This window comes from Candoia aspera, chromosome 1 (assembly GCF_035149785.1).
Source record: "Candoia aspera isolate rCanAsp1 chromosome 1, rCanAsp1.hap2, whole genome shotgun sequence".
In the NCBI taxonomy this organism is placed as follows: Eukaryota; Metazoa; Chordata; class Lepidosauria; order Squamata; family Boidae; genus Candoia; species Candoia aspera.
The window spans coordinates 244,417,196-244,444,092 of NC_086153.1; the positions used below are offsets into that span (position 1 = coordinate 244,417,196).

The 26,897-nt window shown below is 40.7% G+C and overlaps 1 protein-coding gene across 2 annotated transcripts in view; it reads left to right on the forward strand.

The window, feature by feature from the left end:
• The window catches only part of SERGEF (secretion regulating guanine nucleotide exchange factor), a 78,072-nt gene extending 51,840 nt beyond the window's left edge, over positions 1-26,232 (forward strand). Inside the window, exon 11 of one of the 2 annotated variants that reach the window (XM_063289390.1) lies at positions 25,669-26,232. In XM_063289390.1, the coding sequence (XP_063145460.1) occupies positions 25,669-25,835 (167 nt within the window). In that variant the 3' untranslated portion in view covers positions 25,836-26,232. Of the gene's footprint in view, positions 1-8,325; positions 8,443-25,668 lie in introns of those variants that run through there. The other variant, XM_063289391.1, reaches the window with a different exon arrangement.
• Positions 26,233-26,897: the final 665 nt, after the last annotated feature.

A 26,897-nucleotide genomic window follows, 5' to 3' on the forward strand; every position in this document is an offset into this window, starting at 1 on the left:
TAGAGCAGTCTGCTTCCAGGGTCAGTTTGGGGTGAAGTATGAATTGATGGGGAAAGCAGTGGCAGCATAGGTGGCTGGTGGAGATGGGGGCTTCATATGTGTTCAGCTGGGCAGCAGATGGATGGCATGGCAGTCAGCAGCAGAATGTAGTTACAGTTTCATTTGGACCGTGCTTTCTTGTTGTGGAGAGCCCTCTGGGAAAGAGCAGTGGTCTGGGGATTTCAGCAATGATGTGGATCAGCTGTTTTTTGCTCAGTTGACTAGTAGCATCTGGCTGGAGGCTGGGTGGAGGAAGCAGCTAGAGAGATGTGGAGCTGACCTACCCCTCCATTTTGAGGCCAGTGTTGGGGATGGTATGGTGTCAGGCTGGACTAGGCTGGCATGACTGCACTGCACTGCAGTGGCAAAAGCCTCCTGGAGAGAGGCTGTTGGTGAAATGGAGGGTTTAGATGTCTAGGTGGGTAGTAGGAATGAGAGCAGGCTGGTGGTCTTTCGACTGCTACTTAACTGGCCACATGGCGCAGTGGCCATTTTTGCAGTCTCCCCTCTATTCTACCTGGACTCTGGACTTGGAAGGATTGGGACTTGTTCTGTTGCTGGGAAGCTGGAGCAGACCTCGCGGGATTACACTATGGACTCTGGCAGAAAGGAGGAGGAGGAGGACGAGGAGGAGGTGGTTTGCACAAGTGACTCAGGCAGACACCTCCTTAATTCACATGAGTATAAGGAGGGGAGGAAGTTCTTACAGTCAGACTTACCATTTCTGTAAATACAGCCAATATTACTAAAGGTAGTTTTAGCCACCTTGTAGAGTTAATTTCTTGGTTTGGTCTATATAGTGGGGCTTGACATCCCCTGTTTTGGGTGAGAGATGGGGGAGGGGAGTGGATCTTCACATAGCCTGTGGAATGTGAGATGTTCTTCCCCTGATGGCCTGGGTGAGAGCAGGGTGGCTAGTGGGATAGTGTGGAGAGGGGGTTAGGTTGAATATGTGGTGAGAGATGGAAGAGCTGCTCAAGCTATAGGCACTGAATTAGCATTAGCAGAAGTACTGGGATTTTGTTTATATGCCCCACCTTTGATGGGGTAGTTGGAGAATTTGGGATGGGACTTTTTGGCTTGGGGATAGGATGCCAAGGGATGGGGAAGGAGGCTGGATGATGCAAGGAGGGAAAGGGCAGGCAGGAACATTGAGGTGGTGATGGGTATGGGAAGGTATGATGGGAGAAGGGGTCAGCTGCTCTTGGGGAAGGTGGCCTTGGTGCCTAATATTGATGTCATGCTCCAGTCCCCTATGTTTAGCCCCAAGAACTGGTCTCTGGAACTTTGGAGGCTCCAGACTCTGGCTGCTGTTACTTAATGCAAGGTTGGCCTGATTTAATCCTGGATGAGAGAGTTGACTTGGCATACATTACTGAAATTTGACTGGGCATTGTGGGGGGTCCCCTCTGAGAAATGTGCCCTTCTGGGTTTCAAGGGTGACACCAGCTGAGACTCCAGGGTAGGGGGGTGTGTGGCTATTGTCACCCAGGAATCCCTGGTGGCCTTCAGGGGTGCTACCTCAGATACAGCCAGATGTAAGGCCTTATTTGTGAAATTGGGGTTTAAGGATAATCTGGGACTAGTGCTAGCCTACTTCCCTCCCTGAGGCATAATGGTGTCCCTGCCTGAGCTCTTCAACTCTGTGACTCAACTGGTGGTGGAATTCCCCAGACTTATATATCTGAGGGATCTACCTTCTCTGGGCCCAGAGTCAGAAGCAGCTCAGGAGTTCATGGCTACCATGGACTTGATCCTGCTTATTGGGGGCCCAACTGAAAGTGGAGGTCCCATACTAGATTTTTGTCTTGGAGCAGTGGTGACATGATCTGGGGTTGTGGGATGTTAACCCCAGTCCCTATTCATGGATAGATCACTCCCCCTTGGCTGAAGTTCTCTGTAGCCACCCTCTGCTGCAAGGAAAAAGGGCCTATTCAATTGGCCTGCTGCAGGTGACTGATAGACTAAATAGGAAATTTGGGGTTCTTCTCAAAACTCTGGTGCACTGTTCAGCCAAGGCCTTAGTCACAATAAGGCAATGAGGGCCATGGATCAGACTGTGCACGTGTGGACTTTTTGTGATTGTGGATCACATAAAGGATTCTGGTTTATAGAGAAGCTCTGGGAGATGAGATGACACAAGAAATGCCGAGAGCACTGAAGACAAAGAATGAATCCAACTTGGCACAGGTGAGAGCCTTTCTTAGGACTTACATTGTGGCAATAAGAGTGGCAAAGTGGACTTATTTCTCTGCTCTTACTATGTCTGCCAGTATCCAGTCAACAGTCCTGTTTCAGGTGACCAGGTCCCTTCTTGGCACTGAGGGGCTTGGGAAGCTCCTACAGGGCCACTGTGAGGACTATTCTAGGCATCTGTCAGATCAAATGATTCAGCTTCAATCTGTGTTGAACCCTGGCTGGGCAGGTCCTGTGGAAGTGATTGAGACACGATCTTGCTTGGTTATCTGGGAAGAGTTTTAGCCAGTTAATCCCAAGGAAGTGGGAGGGGGTGACAGCTCAGGCTCCTCATCTTCCGACTCTGGCGGCAGCGGTGTCTCCTGGTTACTGGACAGCGCAGCCTCCTCTGCCGGCAGCTGCAGTTTGTCCAGCAACTCTGGAACTGGCTGCTCATTGTCAGAGTCCGAGCTGGCCATGGCAAATACAGCATGTGCGTTTGGTTATTGTTAGCCACCCAGGGTTATAGTGTAGGAATCTGGATCTGCAGATCGAGCTGAGATGCTGCAGATCGAGTGGAGATATACTGTAGCTCAGAAAAGCCTATAATGAGTCACTGCAAACCAGGCTATGGTGGCAACCCTCAGCCTCCCAGCTTCTAGTCACAAAGCTCTGTTTGCTGCACACCTTAGAAATTGTAAAAATTGTTTTGAGAAACTAGATTGTACTGTTTTGAGCAATCTGTAATTGGAATAAAGCTCCTGTTGTACCTTGTGTATAAGCTGGGATAGTACTTTTGCCTGTAAGAATTTGACAGCTGCTAGGACCCTCCTCCCAGAACGGAAGCTTTTCAAAATGGCTGTGCGCTGTTTTCTCCTACCCTTGTGAGGAGAACCATGTTAGTTACATGCTCCGTTTGTGATTTTACATTTGAAGCATTTAATCAGCTCTAGCTGTTGACCATTAGTGACCCATTTATGAAACTTCAGTCCATTGGCAACTACTATTATTTTGCTATTTGTAAATTAACATGTAAATGTTTTTCACGGACAGTAACAGGCAAGACTTCCTAAGGCCGCCTAAAATTGTTGATAGCAGCACTGCACTATCAGCATATAGTAGTAGCGTACCTGCGTTTGTCCCCGAGTTTGGTGGATATTGGTGTCAGTCAGGTATTGGAGCAAAATGCCAGGATCTACCGGACCACGTCCTGCCCTAACTTTTGCTTGTTTATCACCTAAAATAGATTCATTTTTTATCTAGATCAAACCAGTTTCCATGATAGGTGCCTGTATGAGTTTATCTGTAATATTTAGCAAACTGATTGGTCTGTAATTGCCAGGCTCATTTCTAGTACAGGTAGTCCTTGTTTAGCAACCCCAGTTGGGACCTACAACTCAATCATTAAGTGAAATGGTCACTAAGTGAAACCACACCAGTGCTTACAATCTTACTTCAGCTTTCCTTTGCTTTACAGACCTGCAAAGTTCATAAAGGTGAGGATTGGTCACAAAGTTACTTTTTCATTACTGTTGTAACTGTGAACGGTCGCTGTCTAAGGCAGTTGCTAAATGAGGACTACCTGTACCTTTTTAAAAAAATAGGAATTATAATAGCCAACCCTCAATTACTGGGTATCACTGCTGTCTCATCAATGTATGTGAAGAAAAAAGCCACAGAGCCCACCCTTCCACATCTGTCCTAATTAACACTGGGACTGTATGATTACTTCTTGGTGTCTTCTCAGCCTTTACCTGTTCTATTAACTTTTTCATCTTAGCAAATAAGATTGGGAAATATTGGGCAGCTTCTTTATGTTGTTAATTATTACTATAAATGGCCCTAAAGTGGCAGTCCCACACACTATGAAAAGATGCTCCCAGGCACCCAGTTGCCTAAATATAGCTTCTTTTGGACTGTATCCCAATGGTGCTAGCTTAACTGCTAACCCTGACAGTTGTTGATTATTGAATTGTGTTTTGCTTCTTGACGTTCCTGGTCAGATCCGGTCAAAGGGCTAATAAAAAGTACTGTTTATAGTAGATAAGGTTAAACAAGTTTGTAGTTTGTGGATGAGGGAATTGTACCCCTCCCCCTCAATGATTGATTACCTAAAGCTGACAGTTGCAGGTTAGCACTAATGGTTTGAATTTTGGTAGTTTTTCACAGGTCTGTGAAAGCTTTATGACACCGTGCATTCCATCTCATACGTTTATGCCTCTCCTCCCCATTTGCAACAGGGCAGATCTGCTTTTGCATTGTCTTGTGAGGTGTTTCCCTGAGTATAATGCTTCCCAAGCGTCCCACATGATCTGAGGATATAAGTAGTCAAGACCAACACAGGCAGAGAGTCTTAATTTTCCTAGTGCTTATTTCCGATGGTTATCTCCTACGTGGAATACAAGAGCTAGTTTTATTTGGCTGTAGTGCTAAGCAAACCCTTTGGTTTACTTTCTTTTTTGGTTTAGTATTTTATTTGTTGTGTGTCTCATGCCCCTTAAGAATGAAATTTGATAAGTAGCTCAGTAGGAGAACCTTTCTTGGCATGCAAAAGATCCCAGATCCACACCCTGATACCTGATCAGTCTGGAAAAATTCCCGCATGAAACCCTGAAGAACTGCTGCTGCTCAGAGTCAGTAATACGGGGCTATGCAGACCAATAGTTCGATTCAGGGTAAGGCAGCTTTCTGAGTTTCCCTCTACCCTCCTCTCCTCCTCTTGATTCCTGAACTGTTTACAAGGGGAGGAGGGTAGAGGGAGGGAAAAGCACCTGATATTGTAGTTTAATACCTGGTTTGGTGCAGAGCATCCATTCTAGCAATTAACTCCACTTCCTGTAAATGCTGCTGGTGAAGGGATGCTGCAGGTCACTTTGCCTTTACCAAAGTACTGTGACTGAGTCCAGCAGCTAAAAGGAAAGGAGAGCAGCAATGCCTTTGATGGAGCTAAAAAAAAAAATCACCACTGCCTGTTTCAGAGGAGACATCCAATAAAGGACAGAATAAAATTACTTCAAAATTATTTTGTTCCTGTTCTTTAGTTTTCCCCATTGCCTGGCTCCAGAATATTTGCTTTCATATTTTTGCTCAGACCTCATAGAAAAAGCCTCTGGCATAAGTACTTGAATCCTAAATGTTCATATACAGGTAGTCCTCGTTTGGTGACTGCCTCGTTTGGCAACCATTCATAGTTATGACAGAGATGGAAAAGTAGCTTTATGACCAATCCTTGCATTTATGACCTTTGCAGATCTGTAAATCAAAGGAAAGCTGATTATAAGTACAGTCATGTTTTCACTTAGCGACTGCTTTGCTTAACAGCAGCTGGTCCCAATTGCAGTTGCTGAATGAGAACTACCTGTACATCCCTTGTTAATCTTGCCTCTCCCACTTTTGTTTTTTCTTTGTTGGTTCCCCACAGTCAGTATTTGGAACATAAGCACTCTGGTACACAGGTCTGCTTTTGTTTTATATAACTTCGTGAAGTATTATGAACACTAATGGCATCATATAAACTAATATTTATTTATATTTTACTAGGGTTTTTAGATTGCCTGAAAGGAAATTGTCCTCCCAAGGTGCCTTACAAAAGATAATACAGTAAAATTGCAATTCAAGGATCTAGTACAATTTAAAATGCAAAGCTTATACATCAAACATTCCAAAAACAATTGAACAATAACTACAGTTTACAAACATTTAGCACTGTTCAGTCTAGCAAATGTGAACAGTGCACAATAATGCAAAACCAACAGTAAAAATCCATTAATCTTGAATCTGAAATCAGCAGCAGCCATAATAGAGTCATCTCAGTTAAAAGTCATTTGAAACAAAAAGTTCTTCCCTTGGAAGGAATTGTATACATTAGGGGCCATGACTGAAAGTACCCTGTCTGTGATGTCCACAGTCTGTCATCTCTGTCAGTTTTTCCTCAGCGGTGGACTAGCAAGCAAGGCCTCTGATGCTGATTTTAAGATTAGTGCAGATTCATATGGCTGTAGTGACTTTAAAGGGTTTAGGATTTTAGTGGTCAGTACCAACATTTTGAACTGGATCAGAAACCAACGTGAAAGGTATAGTGTTGATGCTATATGTTTTGGCTATTTAGCTCCAAAAATAGCTGAACAGTTTCTGAATTGTTTTCCGGTGCAGTCCCATGGAGTGAAAAGTGCAGAAGCCTAATCTGGATAAGATTAATGCATGCATGATTTAAGTCAAGATCCAGATTGTTTGATCTGTTGTCCAAAACTGTTAATATCTGTCCAGAACTGTTAATGTCCATCTACTGTAACCACTTATGCTTCCACAGACTTAAGTCCTGCAATCTGCCATACCGCTCACTTGGTCTTTCAAGAGGAGGAGGGTACTCCACCCAAAACTTGTTGTATGCCTCTGTTCAGGTGTATTGGCTTTCCTACTCACAGCGTTTCTGTCTTGTCTGGATTAAGCTTCAGCCGATTCACCTTCATCAAGCTCAAAACCGCCTCCAGCCACTGGTTTGAGGTGATAGAATTGGAGTCCTTTTAGACTGATGAGCGGGATAGTTGATGCTTTAAATTAAAAACAAAAATAGTACTTTAACAAAACATACATGAGATTTAGGATGGTTTTTCCCTCTCCCCATATAAGTCTTTTGAGATAGGGTAGGAATGTTCAGCTTATCTCCATCACAAGTCTTGATGAATTTAGAATTCCGTTCACTTGCTTTCATTTTTATCCGCCACATACTAAGATGGGCTAAGAGAGATATATGCTGTGTGCCCATTGCCAGCCAATAAACTTTGTCCCACCTTGCATGTCTAAGAAACACCCTCATTTTGGGGTGGTCCTTAAGCTTTTGTCTTATCTGCAGTGTCGTCTTCTGAGGACCCCCTCAGGGTCAGACATGGGAAAAGGTTGGGATCCTAGCTAGCTCCATGCTCACCCTGAAAATTTACTCTGTGTCCTCAGAATAAAGCACTGAGGAGTCAGCTGGCTCTGGGCATTGGCTTTGAGTGGGGGCCTGCGCATCTTCCCTGTCTGCCACCTGAATTCATGGCCTTTTCTTGTCTGTAGTTCTTACTCTTCTAAAGTCTGCTGTGGAGGTCAGTAAGAACTATATTTTTGTGATCTGAAATGTAAAAACTTTTGAACTCTAATGGAAATAATATTGGGGGGGGTGGGAGACTATGTGGCACTGTTTGTCATCTTGATACTGATTTATATATGTCTAATATTAGGTCTCCAGATAATCTATGTATATTTGAGATAGAGTAAGCCTAAATATTCAACAATAGCGCTACATAGTGCTTTGGATTTGATTCCAAAAAGGTACTTCAGAACATAAGAACACAAATGTAGCATCTGTCTGTAACTTATTAAACCAGACATGTTTTTTTTCCTGGGATTGCATGGCTGTTCTTCACAGTTGTCACACATCAGGAAATGATGTGGCTACTTTAAAGAGCTGCAGGCTGCCTTTATGTCCCTATATGCTCCAAAGCATTTTTTTGGAATTGAGTCCAAATCATTGAACAGCCCTATTAAACTGTAGGATCAAGATGCGCCAGATTGATTTTGTGTACATGAGAATTTTTAAAAAATACTCTGTAACCTTAACAAATATACTATAATCTTTCTGCTTCGGTGACTTATCAGTGTAAAGACCAAGCATGGGATCACCAACTCTCTGTATAGAGCTATTCTTTTCCAGAATCACATGATGGGCCTACTAAAAGTCTGGAGAACAAAATTTGAGTTTTGGAAAAAGCTTGTCCTGATACTGGGACTTTTCTTTTAATATGTCAAAAAGTCTAGCTCACTGAAAATATTACACTGATTTTGATACCTTTGTCTAAAGAAAAGTAGGGCTGTATTTGAGCATTGATGACATTGTCCAGGTCAAGCTATAGAACCTACTGTGTGGCGTAGGTTTTGTCATTTAGTATTTGATTAATGGATGAATTTGGGAATCACAGTTGCTCTACACATAACTGGAGACAAGTTTATAGATCTCTGCAGGAACTCTCATCTCTAGCTGTCTTTGAAAAGTAAAAATCTGGAGGGAGGTTTTAATGTGACCCCTTGTTATTAATTTGCACTCGAGGGTTGTCATTTTCTTTTCTTTCTCAGGTAACTTAGAGAATTTGTTCGGGCCTTTATTTGTCAGTGGTGCTCCACAAAGCATCAGTGTTCCTTTCAGAGAAAAAGAGACGAGACTGGTCATGCTGCAAAAATAAAAAAATTCTTACCTGGTTTTTGTCATTTAATATTTTCCAATCATATTTAAAGAAATGATAGTATGGAAGTGAAACAACTTTCACATGTACTTTATATACCTATTTCTGAGAATATATAAATCATCATGTTATCATCACTGTGAACAATTTTGTTTCTATTATTTTAACCTCTTCTTATACATCTGCCATACACTTCGAAAAATCTCTAATTTTCTCTGAGTCAAAGTCTACATTCAGTATTTTTCTTCATTTAGTGGATTTAGATCCAAATATACTTGAATATATTTGGCCCGAGGACTGGTGGGCCTGCCTAGGCAAGCCCACATGACACCCCTGCTTTTCAAGCTGTACTGGTTGCCAGTATGCTTCCAGGTGTGGTTCAAGGTGCTTGTTACCACCTATGGTGCCCATGGCATGGACCCCAGTTATCTGAAGGACTACCTATCTCCCGTGGTGTCTGTCTAGCAGGTAAGAGCCAACAATGGGCATGCTCTGGATCCCCCGGATTAAACAGTGTAATCTTTTGGGACCCAGAAAGTGAGCCTTCTCTATCACAGTACTTGACCTCTGGAATGAGGCCCTCCCTGAGATCCAGCTGACTCCCATCCTGATGGTGTTCTGGGAGGCCTTAAAGACCTGGCTATTCTCTCAGGTCTTGGGGTTGGGTGGATAGAACCCTTGTTAGATGTGTTTGTCATATCTTCATAAGTTTTGATGTTAGTGATCCAGATTTGCCATGTTGTTTATTCCCTTGCTGTATTTTTTATTTATCTTATTCTATTTGTGTTTATTTTTTATATTGTGAGCTGCCCAAAGTCAGTCTGGAGTTGGGCAGGAGTAGAGTAGAGTAGAGTTATTGTTAGTTAGTTGCCATTGAGTCATTTACGACTTATGGCGACCCTATGTATAACAACGAAATGCTGTTCGGTCTTGCGTCATATGCCTGACTGTTCCAATGTTTGCATCCACTGTTGCGGTAATTGTATCAATCCATTGCATTGAAGGTCTTAGAGTAAAGCCAGCCAGCTAGGTGGCAGCACCTAACCACCTTTAATTCATCTTGAAAAATCCTAGGCAGGATTGGACCTGGTTAGTATCTAGATGGGAGATTCCAGGAAAGCCCTAGACTGTGAAATTTAAAACAAAATCTGGAATAAGTTAATCTCAAAGTACTTTGCTATTATTGCCAAGCAAACGGTATTGATGTGTCCATAATGCCAACAAGAGGTGATATTGATTCAAAGGGACTTCATATATAGAAATTTGCCAGGAAAATGGATTCAGTTAAATGGAAAGGTCATGTACTAATGCTCTCTCTGATATGAATACAGAAATTCAGATAAGGGGATTGGGATATGGTGCTCCTGCAACATTTACCGCCATTGGTGTTCTGATTGGTCTGTGATTGTAGATATGCATAATATATTGTATTTCTGGACAGTAACCAGTAGACTTTATTGTCAAGCAGAATACACTCCATTCTGCATTCTGCAGAGAGCCAGCTTGGTGTAGTGGTTAAGGTACCAGGCTCGAAACCAGGAGACGCTGAGTTCTAGTCCCATCTTAGGCACGAAGCCAACTGGGTGACCTTGGGCCAGGCACTCTCTTTCAGCCCCGGGAGGGAGGCAATGGCAAACCACTTCTGAAATCATGCAGGAACTACTTCAGGCAGTCACCAGGAGTCAACACTGACTTGAAGGCACCAAATTTATCTCTATATCTCTATCTCTATCTCTATCTCTATCTCTATAAATTATTTCTGAATAAGATTTCCATTCTTTTGATTTATAATCATAGAAATGTGATTTTCCTACTGAGGGGAGGTGATAATTTTTTATCATCCTTTGTTAGGACAAAAATAAATATAAATTACAGGATAAGCTTTCTTAAATTATGTAAGATACAGAAAATAATTTATTTGTTAGTTGTTAAGGTACAATATGGATTTTCTTGAAGTTTTTTCTGGAATGGATTAAACTGGCTACCACTCAGAACTAATGCTGACAAGTATTTTGTTTTCCAAGCAAGAAAACATGATTAATCCCCACATCCAAGAGATTGACTTTTTATCTTCTGTTCTAACATTCTGTCTCAAAGCTTGTAAGTTTTAAATTGCCTACCCTTGACCACACTTCCTTTCTTTCCAAACACATCTTAAAATAATTTCATAAGAATTGTACCTGTTTTCATACTTTATAAGGCAGTTCTAGATTTTTATTAATATAATTTTGTGATCAAGACATTTTTTTCCATTTTTTTAATGCTAGGACTGGATCTTGGTCAGTGGGCTTCTTCTCTGTACCCAGAAAATGTCATGTTTGTACAGATATGCAGAGAGGAAGGGAGGGAGAACCCCTTCTTATATACAAAAATGGCAATGCAAGAACAATTTTTCTTTATATTATAATTAAAAAAAAGGAGTATTCCAATAAAGGAGATCCATATCATGTAAGAAATCCCTGTTCCAGACAGACAAACTTATCTCTGAGCTATGACTTCATTGGCTAAATTAAAAGGCCATTGCACAAACAATTGAATATTTTGTCTCATAGATGATGATCTAATTTGGGAGAAGTTTTTTTTTTAATAATTTGAATGTTCAGGGCTAGTTAGTGTGCCCTCTGAAATAGGAAGATAGATGCTTTTGAACTGTGGTGTTGGAGGAAAATTCTGAGAGTGCCTTGGAGTGCAAGAAGATCAAACCAGTCCATCCTCCAGGAAATAAAGCCAGACTGCTCACTTGAGGGAATGATAATAAAGGCAAAACTGAAATACTTTGGCCACATAATGAGAAGACAGGATACCCTGGAGAAGATGCTGATGCTAGGGAGAGTGGAGGGCAAAAGGAAGAGGGGCCGACCAAGGGCAAGGTGGATGGATGATATTCTAGAGGTGACGGACTCATCCCTGGGGGAGCTGGGGGTGTTGACGACCGACAGAAAGTTCTGGCGTGGGCTGGTCCATGAAGTCACGAAAAGTCAGAAGCGACTAAACGAATAAACAAAGAACTGGTTGTTTTATCTGCTTTTGGCAAATGCAGCCCTGGTTTCCCCTAACCCAGGTTAGTTAGTTCTGTATATGTATGCATTTACAAGGTAAGGCATTAGGGGACTTCTGCTAGCATCTTACTTGACAGATTCTTTCCGTCATTTTTATTTTTCATGTTCCATTTTACTTCCATTGCAGGCAGTATTTCCCCTTGGGAATGAGTCTGACTCATCTTGGCAAGTCTAAATATAGAATTATCTGAGTTAAAGGGCCATAGTAGCATACATTTGTGTAATGTAGTTTTGTTTGCTAGGTATGTCTTATAGTATCTCTTCTAAAAAGAAGGCTCCCCCACCCCCCGCCCTGCCTCTTGTGACTGTAGTGAAGAGAAAACAAAATAGGAATTTCAAATAAAATAGCTTTTGGCTGAACCTCAGGCTGTATAATTCATTCGATTCTTCCCATCCAGGACTGGAGTCAGGACTCCAGTCTTGTAATAGAAATAACAACAGCACCACCACCACCAGTAGATGTATGATATCAGATCCACCTTTGATCTCTCCAAGTCTTTGAAGCAGACAGTTTTGGAAATCAGAAACCTTGGCCAGGGAAAGACCCTGTTGGAGACATGTGTGGATGCAGGTCTGGCAGCATCCAAAGTCCTTCCAGTCTTCCCCCACAAGCTGTGCCTGGGTAAATATTCAATATGCTGCAGGCCTAGTGTCAGTCTATTCCTTTGCACACAGTGGGAATAAATAGAAATAGCAAGAGGAGAGAAGCAATTGTTGTTCTTTCCTATATTTTACTCAGACTGCCTGTGTCTAAGAAGGGCATGGGAAATGTCAGAATGTTCCAAGTGCATTGTTGTGGGGCTGGGAGTCTGATGGTAGTTGAATTGCTCTTTTTAGGACCATCTAATGGGAATAGCGTTCTCCAGAAAAGCGAAGCTCTGTCAATGAAGTCACTGTTTGTTCTCCCTTTGATCTTCAGTACCGAAAAAGGCGATCTGCAAAAACAAGCTCTTGGCTTACCTTTCAGTTGTTTGACAAAGATCAAGCTCCCTTGCAATGTTCTTTCATTCTTGCATTTTTGCTAATTAACACTGAAAAATAAGGTCGTATTTTACTGTCCTCTGCAACAAAAGGCTACCTTCTGATGTTGCTTTTGTGATGTCAGGCTCTTGCGATGTATTGTTGTTGCTTTTGCTTGGCTGCGCTGGCTCATGGCTGGGAGAGCTGAAGTCTCATATAGCTGGAAAGCATCAGGATGGAAAAGGAGGCTATGGCTGAAGAGCCAGTGTGGTGTAGTGGTTAAGGTGTTGGACTAGGAGCGAGGAGACCCAGGTTTTAGTCCACTCTGTCATGGAAGCACACTGGGTGACTTTGGGCCAGTCACTTTCACTAAGCCCAGCTTACCTCACAGGGCTGTTGTGGGAAAGAAGAGGAAGAAGGAGCACTATCTACACTGCCTTGAGCTCCTGAACAAAAGGCATATATAAATACAGTAAATACAACAACTCCTATGAGACCAGAACTTCTGTGATTCTCTGCTATCTATAACCTAGTGTCACGCCATTATTACATTTCCCAGAACAGTGCCAATATGGGAAAAGTCATTTAAAAGATGCCTCCTGCATTAGCTGGCTGCTCATGGACTTTCTCACGGACCTGAGGGTTCTGGTATTATAGCTCTAGAACAGGCAAGAGCTGCATGGCAGTGGCTCCGAAGCTGTGATGGTAACTTCAGAAAGGGATTGCCCTGGTCTTGTTTTCTTATACATCCAGAAAAATTATTCAGAAGTCCAGAATGAATTGGGGGCAACATGGTTGAGCAATCTGGAAAGGGCTACGTTCTATAAACTGGAATCCTATAAACTACCCTCTGCAGATCCATATGGCTCCTACCTTGATGATGTTCCCCGAACCCTTAAAGACCTGGCTATTTACACAGGACTTGGGGTCAGGTGGATGGAACTCCCTTCTTTGTGATGTTTTATTTTTGCTTTGTTGTTGGATTGCCATCTTGTGATTATTTTGTAGCTATTTTTGTTCTTGTTTTGGTGCATTTTCTGTATTTTGTGGTTTTTAATATTATTTTATTGTTGGGAGTTGCCCAGAGTTGGCTGGAGTTAGGTGGCATCCAAATGGAGGTAAACAAATAAACAATAAAACAACTGACATGCCTTGGATTCTGCTGAAGTCTGCTTATGCTGCTAAAAGATGTGTTTGCTAATAACATTTCAAAGTTTTCACCTTGGGTAAGAAAAAGGAATATGCATCTTTAAAAAAAAGGGTATATCTAACTTCTCTCCAGCCACTATTTTCTATTTTAAAATGCTGTTATAAATATAGTAACGCAAGAGCTGAAGCTTATTTAACTTTGTTTTAGAAGTAGTGTCTTATTCTTGAGACAATTATGTTGCCATGGAGAAGGCATACCTTTGGATTTATTTATTTATTTAATTTTTATCCCACCTTTATCATTTTTATAAATAACTCAAGGCGGGGAACATACCTAATACTCCTTCCTCCTCCTATTTTCCCCACAACAACAACCCTGTGAGGTGAGTTGGGCTGAGAGAAGAGAGTGACTGGCCCAAGGTCCCCCAGCCGGCTTTCATGCCTAAGGTGGGACTGGAACTCATATATAAAGGAATGTCTCTTAATTGCTTTATTTGGCATTCTAACTTGTGGCTGTCAGCCCTGTGTTCTGTCATTTTTTTTACATTTTTTTTATTTATAGGCAAGTTCTTCCTGTGATTGTATGTTTTATTTTGTTTCACTTCATCACTTTCTTTGCTTTATCCAATGACACCTATTTTTTATGATAAGTTGGAATTTTCTCATCTGCTGCAAATTGTCTTTTAATCTCTGTAGCCTGCATAGAATAGCAGACTGCTAAGATATATTAATGCATTAAACTGCTACTCTATTTCCTTTTTAGAAAATGAAGATTTAAGCCTAATAATATATGTCATTAATGATTTTTTTTTTAAAAAAATTGGGAGATAATATGAACCAATTAAGCTGCTCCCCTCCAGAGAATTCTTGCTATAATTGGGGAAAATTTTAACGATTGGCATATCCACATTTCCACTGCAGAACATTTTGAATGTTCTCATGGGTAGAATTGAGGATCTTATCGGGATCCTTGTATTCCCCTCTCTGGTGAACAGTTTTGCTTTGTCTGTGGAGTGGAGGTATAATAGATACGTAACATGTTATGAGTTACCTATCCTGTACGGCTGTCCCATGTCTTCATTCTTGCACAGTGGGTGTCTGTAACCATTAAAATGAGATATGGAGATTTGAAGCCCCAGTTTTGTTAGCTGTCCCTTCATATATCATGTTGCTGTACCCTCAGGGACTAGATGCAAGCAAACTAATTTAAACAGGTTTAGAAAGTGAGGGTGTTTAGAAAGTGAGGGTGGACGAACCCGGTGTCCTTAAAGGCTCTGCTGCGGCTGAGATCGATGGCTTCCTTTATCTCTCGGTGCTCATACCTGCGAGTTGACTGCTGTCCTGTGGTCTCCTCATGAGGAGCAGCTGTCTGGAGCACAAGTGGGCAATCTCTTGTCCTCTGTTTGTCTGGAGAGGTTCTGTTGGACCAGGTTCATCTCTGGTCCATTGATCTTAGCTGTGCCATTGTCTCTGCTCCACCAGAGACGTCTTAGCTTGCCACTGTCTCACTCAGAAGTCCAGGCAATGTAGGACATGTTGATGTGCTTGGGGAAGCAGCCTGAAATGCTATGTGCTGGCAATCTTATGGTTCCAGTTTAGATTAGTTCATCAATTTCTTTTGGTCTTTGACCTCTTTGCCCACCAGTTAGTTCTTTTTGGCCACAAGGAAGACTGGAACTCTAGCTTCCAGAACCACATTTTTTAAAGGGCTGGTCATCACCTCTGTCTAGAGAGGTTTGTGTGTGTGTGTGTGTGTGTGTGTGTGTGCCTTTGAGTCATAGTTGACTCCTGGCGACTGTCTGGATTAGTCCCTGTGGTTTTCTTGGCAAGATTTCAGAAGTGGTTTGCCCTTGCCTCCTTCCTAGGGCTGAGAAGACTGACTGGCCCAAGGTCACCCAGCTGGCTTCATGCCTAAGGCGGGACTAGAACTCGCATTCTTGTGGTTTCTAGCTTGGTGCCTTCACCACACCAAATTGGCTCTCTTAGAGAGTATGAGGACTTGAAATTGACCAACCTGGGCTGGGTTTAATGCAAGTAATAGGAAGTATAATGGAAAAGACTGTACTTCTGTAGTCTGCCTGGCAGGGAATTCCCTTCCCACAGGCTGCTGCTCCCAGCGAAGCCCTGTTTCCTTTCTTTCTCTCCTCACATTATGTTCTTAGGGTAGTTTACAGCTCCCACACTGTTCCCCATACCTTCCTCCATCTTTTCAGCAGCACTTATCAACTGGCTGTATCTTGGCTTGATAAATCTGGACAACCAGTAGACGGCAGCTTAGAGATACCAAAATATCCTAATTCTTTGCTACCAGCTATTGGTACCTAAGTCAAATAGCTTTCAGTGAATAATAAATTCAATTGTTTAATAATGGGACAATTGGTACAACAGGAAAGAGGAAAAATAATGCAGTGCATGGAGAACTAGAGTGCTGCTCATGATGATTAGAGGTTTTTTTTTACATGCTGGATGATACTGGGCACACCAAAGGAACCACAGTCACAGCCCTTCTAATATTGTGAGTGAAAGCTGTATGGCAGCAGTGGAGCACAGACCTGTTCCAGGTGTACAGTTACAGGCATGCCATGAGGGCATCCAGAGTTAAGGTGCATGATTTCCTGCCAGCTTCAGGATGCAGTTGTGGGGGTATGGCCTAGGAGCAGGAATAGATGGCATCTACAGGGACCACTATTCTTGGGGTAGAGTATGTGAAGTAATGCATTTAGAAAGCAAGACCTGCCCGTTAATATTGCTTGTTGGCAATATGATCTTAACTCATTTCACTTGAGTTATTTTGTCTCCCTTTGGCTGCTGAGGGACAAAAGTATAAGAAACCAATTGTACTGGACCAGGTCCTGTTTCCAATACCATTTAATTGGATGTGTTTTAGAAGGCTACAGTCATTATCCTTTTCCCATTTATCCTCAGTAGTTGATATTTATTGAGGCTAATTTTCTCTGCACATTCAGTTACCGTTTAGTTACTGAGGCTAGTAACCATGAATCCCAGTCCTGAATTTATGTAAGCCCTTTTAAAGTCATTTAAGATATTAGCCAGTGGCTAAATACAGATGTGTGGTACATGTGCACAAACTGCATAATTAGCTGCACCCATACTTTCCATAACACCTACTAGGATTACCCCTGTTGGGACTTCATAACGTTCTGTATTTCCTCTCTGCACTGTTGGCAGGCAATGAAGTGAACATGGTAGGAAAACTGTGATATCTCAATAGGAAGTTCCATAAGACTGTATGCTAAGTTGGGAAGAGTGTAGATGAATAGATATTATTCTGGTAGCAACTACTTGTTGACCATCATATTGAATTTTGTCTTCAGTTTTATAGAATGGTTTTATTATACTTCAGAATGTAGGGATCTAGTAGCACTTTTCTGGAAGTCCTTTTAATGTGAATCTTTTGTGAATAGGTTGAACTGCTGTTCAATACTTTCATGTTCTAGAACCTCAATTAAGAATTTTCCAAAAAATTTCTCTCACTTTGGCTAAGTTTGAATTTAAAACTTGTAACGTTTTTGGATTCTTCAAGCCTGCTCCAGTTTCAAGATCTGTTTAAAACTGTAGTTCATATAAAACCATGTAGGTCTCTGATGTTTTGGGGCTGTTCTCTTAGAAAAAAATTAAGAAATGAGTATTTAAAAATAATAACTTAACATATGGTAAGAGAAGAAAAAAATGGGTTTATCTAATGAGGTACTGTAGATTAGAACACTGCATGTTAGTTATGTCCTATGGTAGCGAGGCTTTTGGCAGGTATAACACTGATTTTAAAGTTGCTGCATTGGTTGTCAGTAAGCTTCGGGGGTCAATTGAAAGTGCTGGTTGACATCTTTAAAACTCTATATGGTACAGGAGCAGGATATGTCAGGCGTGCCTTTGCCAGCACAGAATCTGCTTATTCAGTCCACCCATCTAGAGATGGCCTCTTGAAAATCCCTGCAATTTGTGAGGTTTGTGGGATATGAACTAGGTGACAGGCCTTTTGTGTGGCGATCTTGCATTTGATGTAATTTTACTTTCCCTGGAAATACATTAGCCCTAATTTGTTAATACTCCATAAACAAGCAAGGCTACATTGTTTGGGATTGGGGTGGGTTACAGGCATTGTAAAATAAGATTATCAATATTATTATTATGGTTGGTCGCACAGTCAGCCAGATGTTTAGTCTGGATTTGGCATTTTTGCCCATCTGTTGAGTCCTTCCCAAGGACCTGGGATAGGTGTTGTTGTTGTTGTTGTTATTATTATTTTATTCCTTCTTTTATGTATATGTGTATGGATATAGATATGTACTCTGTGTGTGTGTGTGTGATTGTGTGTGTATATAATTCAAGGCAGTGTACATACTTAATACTCCCACCTCCTATTTTCCCCACAACAGCGACCCTGTGAGGTGGGTTGAGCTGAGAGAGAGTGACTGGCCTGAAGTCACCCAGCTGGCTTTTATGATAAGTTAGATAATAAAGCATTTGTGAGAACAAAAGGAATGCTTTGTGAATGGTTCAATACTGAGTATCAAGGATGTATGATGCAATTTTGATCGCTTAATGCATTTCTGGATAAATATACATGGAATTCTGGTGGTGACAGTAGAGGTGAGTTGGTTGAAGATGCAGAAGTACATTCACTTTTGTAAGCAGATGACACCATATTGTTGGCTGAGAACCCAAATGATTTTCAGTGAATATGGATTTGAGAATTAATATTTTGAGAACCAAGATAGTTGTGTTTGACAAGAGTGAATGATTGCAAGTTGTAAATGACAAAAAATTAGAGCAAGTAGGTGAATTTGTATACCTTGGTAGAGTGTGAATTAAATATGCGAAAATGGATGGAAAAAATTGAGACAAATGCAGGTAGAAGGGTAATAGGTAGTACCCATTCTATTATGACGATTGAATGTTTGCCAGAAGAAGCAGAAATGTAAGAGCATGTGTTTGCCTGCTTTGTTATATGGAAATGACAGTTGGATATATAAAGATGAACATAATAAATTGAATGCAGTAGGAATGGGGTACTTTAAAAAGTGTGATAAAACAAGAAGAGATGGGGCCAAGAATGAATGGATGCTGAATACATGTGAACTGAATATAAAAGTGAATGACTAGTATAAAAATGATATTTGAGGTTGTTTGATTATCTAAAGATAATGTTGAGGAGCAAACTGCAAAGCAAATATATGAAAGAAGAATGATCAAGAAAGATCAAGAGGAAAGGGAAGACCAATACAGTTGTGGTTGAATTGAGTTGATGACATTGGGAAAAAAAGAGGTGTGAGAACTTTAAAGATACCAGAGGCAAATGTACAAAGTGTTTTGATGTGGGAGAAGGATGGTTTGCAAGGACAGAAAAGTATACAGAAAGAATAGCAAATAGTGTTGGTGTAAACTAGTTTTTGCTGTGCTAATATTCATTTCATTTAATTTCTTTGGCTTACTGTTTCTTACTCCCTTTTTGCATTCAACATAAATCATGAAGAGGAATAGCTTGGAATGTATGCATGTAAGAACTGGTATCTTACGCTGTGAGCGTGCATCTCTTTATGTAGCTAAACTGGATATTACTGCAGGTTGATGACTTTCATTCATACTTTAGATTGTTGAAAGACATTGTTTTGGGTGTCCCATAAAAAAGAGCATGACAGTGTCTAAACTGGGGGACTAGTATTAAACAATTGTGGAAAATTTCTTTTATTTTTCATTGCTGCTTACATTTTTATTTGCAGTCTTTAAATATATTGACAGGGTAGGTCTTCAGGGATGAGCAATCTAAAGACTTGCTGCCTTGTTTCTATAGCAACCCAGCATCTCTGTCCTTTCAAAATAGCAAGTATGCTGCAGGGGTATTAGATTCAGCAGAATTATGTTAACAATTGAGTGTCTTTCCATTTCCTAAGTGTTTGCGCATGAAAATGGGCTGCACTGGCATTTAAGAAAGAAAAGAGAAGGAGAAATGTCTTTCCTCCTGGAAAACTGTAATTTTTTAGACAAAAAGGCTGTTTATTTTTTAGACTTGGATTTTTTATAAAGGGAAGTAATTTGCCTTTTCAGAAGTGATGTGCTCTTAAAAAACATGAGAATAGCTGTGGGTTTCCAACAAGCTGACAGAATCAATGCCTGCTGTCCATTGTTACCTGCACTGAATTGCTCTGTATTAAAGTGTCTTTAACATTATGTTCAGAACCTCACTTAAAGGATACAGTGGCAGAGCAGATTTCTTGTACCTGACATGTACTTACATTCGCAGACATAATTATTTTCAGAGACAAAACCTTATGTATTTTCATCCCTATCATCTTCTGCTCTGTTCAAATGATTCTGATCTTCAGGTTAGCCAAAGTGCAGCTCTGTAAGCAATGCTGATCATGCAACTCATTCCTGCTCCTCCTCCTGTCCATCTTATTAGCCTCCTTGTTTCATTATCACATCATATGACAGGAAATTCTGAATTGTGGGAATTAATCCTTTCCCTTGATTTTTAGTCTGAAAAGAAAGTTGTTTTCAACCCTTCAAATGGCCCACATTTGAACTAAACTAAACCAGGGTACTGGGGGTAATGTAAAACTGATAAAAAATTTTATGTTTTATATACACTGGGCAAAATTTAAGCCAATTTAGGCAGGCAGGAAGGGGATGCAGCTATAATTACCTGGATTAAAATTGAGAAGCTTTTAGGAAATCAACCTGTCTAAAGGTTGAGTTGCATTATTGTCCCAGTTTACAACTGGGAAAACTTCGGTCTGGTTAGTTTAACAATTATTTAAGCAGCCAAGTTCTGAGATCCTAATGCATGTCCTCTGTTTGTTCAAATGAGCAGAATAAGCTTAGGAAAAGAGAACGTGTTTTCTCATTGGATTTCGTATACAACTAGCCCTGTTAGAATAGAACATAAGAATAGCTCTTATTTTTCAGTATTGCTATTCCCACTTCCAGTTTCAGATGTCCAGCTGAAAGAAAATAAACTGCTGAATCATTTGATAGGAGAAGGAGAGAGACACACAGAAAGGAAGAAGAAAAGAAAAATTGCTTGCTAAGTTACATCACAGGTGGTTCTTTTTGTATCTGAAGTCACCTTTCATGTGGCTACTCTTATTTGCCAAATACCAGCTAAATAATAAACAAGTTCAGAAAGATACTTTGAAACTTAGTGCCCCATAAAACATTAAAGTCTCTTCTAACAGACTTTTCACTATTTGTGATATTAAACAACACCTCAGTTAGAGGAAATTTCCCCAACATCCATTTTGTGGATGTGGAATAGATTTTCTGCTCCAAAGAAATGAGGATCCAAATCTGTACTCAGCCACAAAACTTGATGGATGATATTTTTATTTGTGGTTCACAATCTTTTTCCAAAACCTCTTCATCTTGCCACAGAGGCTGGGGAGCATATTTGGCATTTTGAAAGCATGTTGTGGGCATTCTCACAAAATGGTTGCAGGGGGCTTCCAAATCAATCACAAAACAACCGTATGTGGGACTACCTCACTTCAAAGTGTTGCTCTACCAGACAGGACAGTTGCTGTCTTTGAAGAATGTTCCATCCTGGAGTTCTGCTTATCTTTATCTTTCTGGACATCAGTCCTCGATTTCTCCTACGAAAGCGTACAGAACTCCATTCCAACTTTCCTTTGGCTTAATTTTAAAACATGCAAATAAAGGATAGCTGTCTCCCCATTTGAAATGCCTAGGCAAAGAAAAAAGTTTAGACTTCACACGGAAAAGATTGGGGTATGACTGGAACCATACCACTGCAGACTGGGTATTTCGCAACTGAGAGTCTCCTCCAGAGAGGTCTGCCAGAAGAGGAATATGGGCACACTACCAGCTGGAGCTCTACAAAAGTTCACTCTGCTTTTATCTGACTCCAGTGGCCACTTCCAGAATGAGATGCAGAAAAGCAGAACTTATTTCTCCCATCATCTAACAGAGAAGTCAGTGCAGAGTTTTCAAGCTATGCTCCCTTTAATGCTTGCCGTATAAGTGCGTACTGTATAACCTGCTTCAGGACAGAATGTGACAATATTTTCAGGGGAATGGCAAGAAAGAGGATGTTCAGATTTCAGGCAGATGCATGCAGGATGAGAGTTATGTTAAGAAAACAGGTGTTTCTAAGGAATAAAGGTTCTCTTTTCTGAATGTGTTGAAGGTAGTTGTTGAGGGTTGAGGATAAAGTAAAAGGAAGTGGTGTTTTTAGTCTTTAATAAAATATTCATAATAGTAATAGTAATAATAAACAAATAAATAAATAGGTCAGTTTGCTCAGTTAACAGAATTCATCAAACTTAATTATATAACTGATCAGGACAGGAGATTGGGGGACACAGAGTTGAAGAACATGGGAAGCAGTGGTTTAATTAAAACTGGGTCACATTTGTGTGAGTGCTCTTTCTGCAGGCAATATGTCATGGGCTAGGTACATGAGTTCACGGGATCTGATTGAAAGAGGCAGAGCCACACAGTTTTCCAGTTTTTCCCCCTTTATTAGTCACTTATAAGATGATAGAAAGCAATTTCAGCCAAACTTTTTTAGAACAGTCAAGCAGTTTCACTAACTGCTTTGCATACTTTGTGAACAATTTTCCGTCCCAACTGACAGTCTGTTGCAGATGTATTAAATGAGTAATTTTTCCCTCTGAACTCTAACTTCTAGCTCAAAGCCATATTAAACATGACTCACGTAGCAAGTTATAATATGGACTTAAGATATATATGTACCCAGCACATATATACCCTTCTGTATAATTCTAAATACTAAAGTGTTTCTAACTAGAGGTAGAAAAGGGCTTAAAGGTATAGTGGCATTCTCCTCCATCAATCAGACTAACAACTTCTTGTCTCCTGGCTTTTTTTTGCTGGCAGGTAAATCCTTGATCATCTCTTCTGCCTTCTTCAGCTCCACCAGGAACTTTCTGCACTGAGCAGAAAGGTCACACAGCATCTCTACCTCTGCAGCATGCTTCTTTGGGTTGTGCCCAAACAATTCTTTTCGGCATTCTTTCCAGTTGCCCATGAACTAGTCCAGCTCAGGTTTACTAGTCCATATTGGGTTTTACTAACAACCCAACATCAACAGTCAGTTGCTGTCTAGGTCCATTTCAGCCATTTGAGCTACCAGCCATTATCTCTATTTCCAACCTTCTTCTCTCTAAGCTGCTTTTCCCTGATTGGGTTTCATTCCACCTCTAATGCCAGCATGGCATCTGATGACCCCACCTGCTGTCTCTTCTTCTCCTATTAGAACTTTTTCATGAGAGTCAAAACTAAGCTCCTACTCTCAGTTCCTTATCAGCAAAGTGAAAACAAACTATTTTGTTTGGGTAGGGATAGGTGAAGAGCCAATGAGATGCTATGGTGGAGCACAGCGCCATCACACACCCTCCCCCTTTATGAAAAGGACTTTCACAGGGGTCAGTGATACCCAGTTTATAGATGGCCACCTCTGGGTCAGTTTCATATGAAGACAGAAAGTGAGCATCTTGGTGCTGCTTTTCTGCCTGTTGCTGCACAACAAATTTGTGTGGTTGAAGAATCAAATAGCGTGCAAGTCTTCTCTTAGGAAGCTTCAGTTTTACTAACCAAACTAGTGGTTGGCGGTCTGACTGTATTAAATTCACAACCCCACAGATAACTATAGAGCTTCCACTGCTCTCTTAAGAGCACAGACAACTTTCTCTGTAATTTGAGAAAATGCCTCAGGCAGGCCCCTCCCGAATTCACATGAAGATAAAGTGAGGGAGGAGACTTGCAAGATTCTGTCATTGTTGTTGTTCTAATAAAAGTAGCTTTAGACCTATCTGGGATTAGTTTGTTAGTCTGATTTACCCTATAGGGCTGCAATACTTTTTCCCTTAGAACTTTTTTGAAAGATGTAAGATTGGATGCCTACCATCATCAATCTTTTGCATTAATACTACCCCTCTCACCATATCAGAAGTATCAGCATGTAAAACAAATGGACAGTTAAAATATGGCCCTCTTAAGACAGGATGACTAAATAAAGCAGTTTTTAACTCTTGAAAAGCTTTTTCTCACTCAGGAGATCAGTGAACTTTATTAGGTTCCTTCTTTCATGGTTAAGTCTGTGAGGCTTTTGTCTTGGTGGAAAAGTGAGATATCCATAATATTCCCAAGTTCCCAGGAATGATCTTGCTTTGTTCCTGGAGGATGCATCTGCTGAACAGCTTGCAAATTATTTTCTCGTGGCTTAACATCTTTCTGGTCAACTATGTAACTTAGGTAATGCAGTTTAGAAAACCGTAGGTGACATTTGGCTGAATTGATGGTTACTCCTGCTGCATTAAAACTGGAAATAACATCCTTTAACTGCTGCACATGTTCTAGATAGAGCTGTAAATAAATATCATCCAGGTGTGCTTCCCAGTATCTTCCCTGGCCTGGAAGTATGTTGTCCATGAGTCTCTGGTAGGTTGCAGGAGCTCCATTACAGCTGAAAGGTATTTTTATGAACTGTTATAGTCCTTCAGATCCAGCAAAGGATATTTTCTCTTTGGAGATTTTCCTTGAGAGGAACTTGCCATTAGCCATTACATAAGTCTATAATACGTAAGTATTTTGCCCCATGTAACTGATCTAGTAGGTAATCTACTCTTGACATAGGATAAATATCAAACTTGGTTTTGCTCATTTAGCTCTATACAAGGTTGATGTACAAATGCTTTAACAATGTGGATTCAGAGCTTGAGGCTTGATCCATGAGAAGCTCATCAGGGATCTCTTTACTACCGTACACTTAAGCAAGCTCATCAGCAATAACTGTTGTTATGACTAGGCACAAGGAGTTTGCCTCTGGCTATTTAGTATTAAAATCAGAAATCACAAGCATACACTGATTTCCTCTTGCTTACTTTGGCAGAAGCCCAGCTGTAGCCATAGCAATTCTAGAAAATGGAATAGGAACTGAGGGAATTCTTTCAACAAGTGCCTTATCTTTTCCCCCCTTAGGTGTTATATACTGACAATTTTGGCAGGACTGACACTGAATTTCTCTCTTTTTGGTCATTTCTGGTGAAAAGTATCTGTCCCTAAGCCTCATTAGAGTTTTTTTTCTTGCCCCATGTGACTTGAGAAGAGATTTTCAAGGGCAAAATTCAACAAATCTCTTATACTAGGAAATCACAATTTGGTCTATATTCTTTTCAGAATAGGGATCTTCATGAATTCTATAAAGCATGTTTCTCAACCTCATCAACTTTAAGATGTGTGGACTTCAACTCCCAGAATTCCTCAGCCAGCATGCTGCCTGGGGAATTCTGGGAGTTGAAGTCCATGCATCCTAAAGTTGAAGAAGTTGAGAAGCATTGCTATAAAGAATCTCCTCCTTTTTCACAAAGATAGGTGAGATAAACAAAGCTGCTGCTAGCAGTGATAAAATATGTTGCCTCCCCGGTGGTTTAAGTGTTCCCCAAGATGCTGCTAGAAGCTTGTTTGGTTTTTGTTGTTCAGCTGAATTTTCTTCCCTGGATAAATCTATTCAATGCTAAACGTCATGCAGATACTTTAATGAAAGTTATTTTTTAAGAATAATTTTATTTATAAGTATTTTTCTTTGATTGTAAGTGCCCAAAAGAGCATTAGAATAACTGAAATAATTCTCTCACAAGCAAACTGCTTCTTTTCAGCAAAGAGTTTCCTTTGGCATCAGATTATTTTAAGTGTCTGAGAATTTCATACTGAATTTCTAACTCTAAATACCACTAATAAATAATCTTGGTTCTTGATCTGACAGGATAGAGAAGATACCATGGAAAATACTGAAATTTTGTGTGAGCAAAATTGGATTGCAACTAAAAAGTTCACACCACACATGTTATTCTCTTTTTAACTGAACTGTTATGAATGATCCACAATGTAATAATAAATTCAATTGCAGTCCCTCCGTCATAAATTTTAATCCCTGGTCTAACAGGCCAGTGAATTAGTATAGCTTCTTTTAGGTTAGTGAGCCTTGCTAAGAAAGATTCACTAGGATTTTGGATGTTTTTCACTGGCTGCTTTAATATCCTGATTAATTTTTCTTTTTTTTCGCTTAGGTAATCAGTGTCTTTCCTGGGGATGGAACGAACATGGCATGTGTGGCAATGAAACAGAAGAAAATGTTTGTCTTCCTCAGCCTGTTGGGGCTCTTAGTTCTGCAGAGCTGCTTTTAGTTGGATGTGGAGCTGGGCACTCCTTAGCATTTTGCCATTTCCCAGCTTAGACACAGCACTGTAGAACTATCAGTGCAATTTTAAGTTCACTCTGGGGTTGGTACTTGGTTAATAAATGCAGTTAATTCAGTGTCATAAATGTCAAAGCAGTTCAGTCATGCCTAGCTTTGTCAAGATTATCCATATTATATTTTGAATATTAAAGTCATTTTGCTGAGTTTGTATTTAAAAGAAAGGGGGAGATATTTTTTGCTTTTGTTTGAGGGGGGAAAGCAGGAAAATATTTAGGTGTGATGAAATGAGGCAGGTTGTTCTTTACCTATTTATTGATATCAAGCACATGATTACTACAGGTAGTCCTTGCTTAATGACTGCCCTGTTTAGCAACCCTACAAAAAGTAGGGTGGTGGTGAAAAAGTAACTTTATGACCAGCCCTTGCATTTATGACTGCTGCAGCATCCAGCGGTCACATGATCGCCATTTGTGCGCTTCACAGTCAGCTTTCAATAAGCAGTGTCAATGGAGAAGCCGACATAAAACTTCAAGTCACAATCACATGATGTCTTGCTTAATGACCACATCGCTTAGCAACAGAGTTGCTGGTCTCAGTTGTGGTAATTAAGTGAGGACTACCTGTACAGTTTTTATGGAAGAAAATATATTGGAGCATTATTCTCAGTATTGGGGATTTCTAATTGGACTATAATCTTTCATCAATACAAATGCAATCAAGTATGGAGACTTCTGGGTGGGGAAAATGGCTGATTGACGTGTCTCTCAAAGCTCAGAGATGACACTGAGACTGGAATTATGACTGGGCAGTGAGCTCTGTCTTGCAGAGCTTCTCCAGGCAAGGAAAAGCCGAAGAGATTGCCCATATGCTCCGGATGGCAGCTCCTTATGAAGAAGCCTGCAGTACCTGAAGGGATTCTGCAGGCACCTTGTGAGTAAGAGTGCCAGGAGTCAAGGAAGGAAGATCAGGCTTGCAGCATCAGCAGAGCCTTTAGTGGACACTGGATCCAACCAAACCCCACTTTCTTAACTACTTTGGATTTTAACTATTTAAAAGCTAAAGAGATCTTCAGAGCAGCAGTTTAACTGGACCATCTGG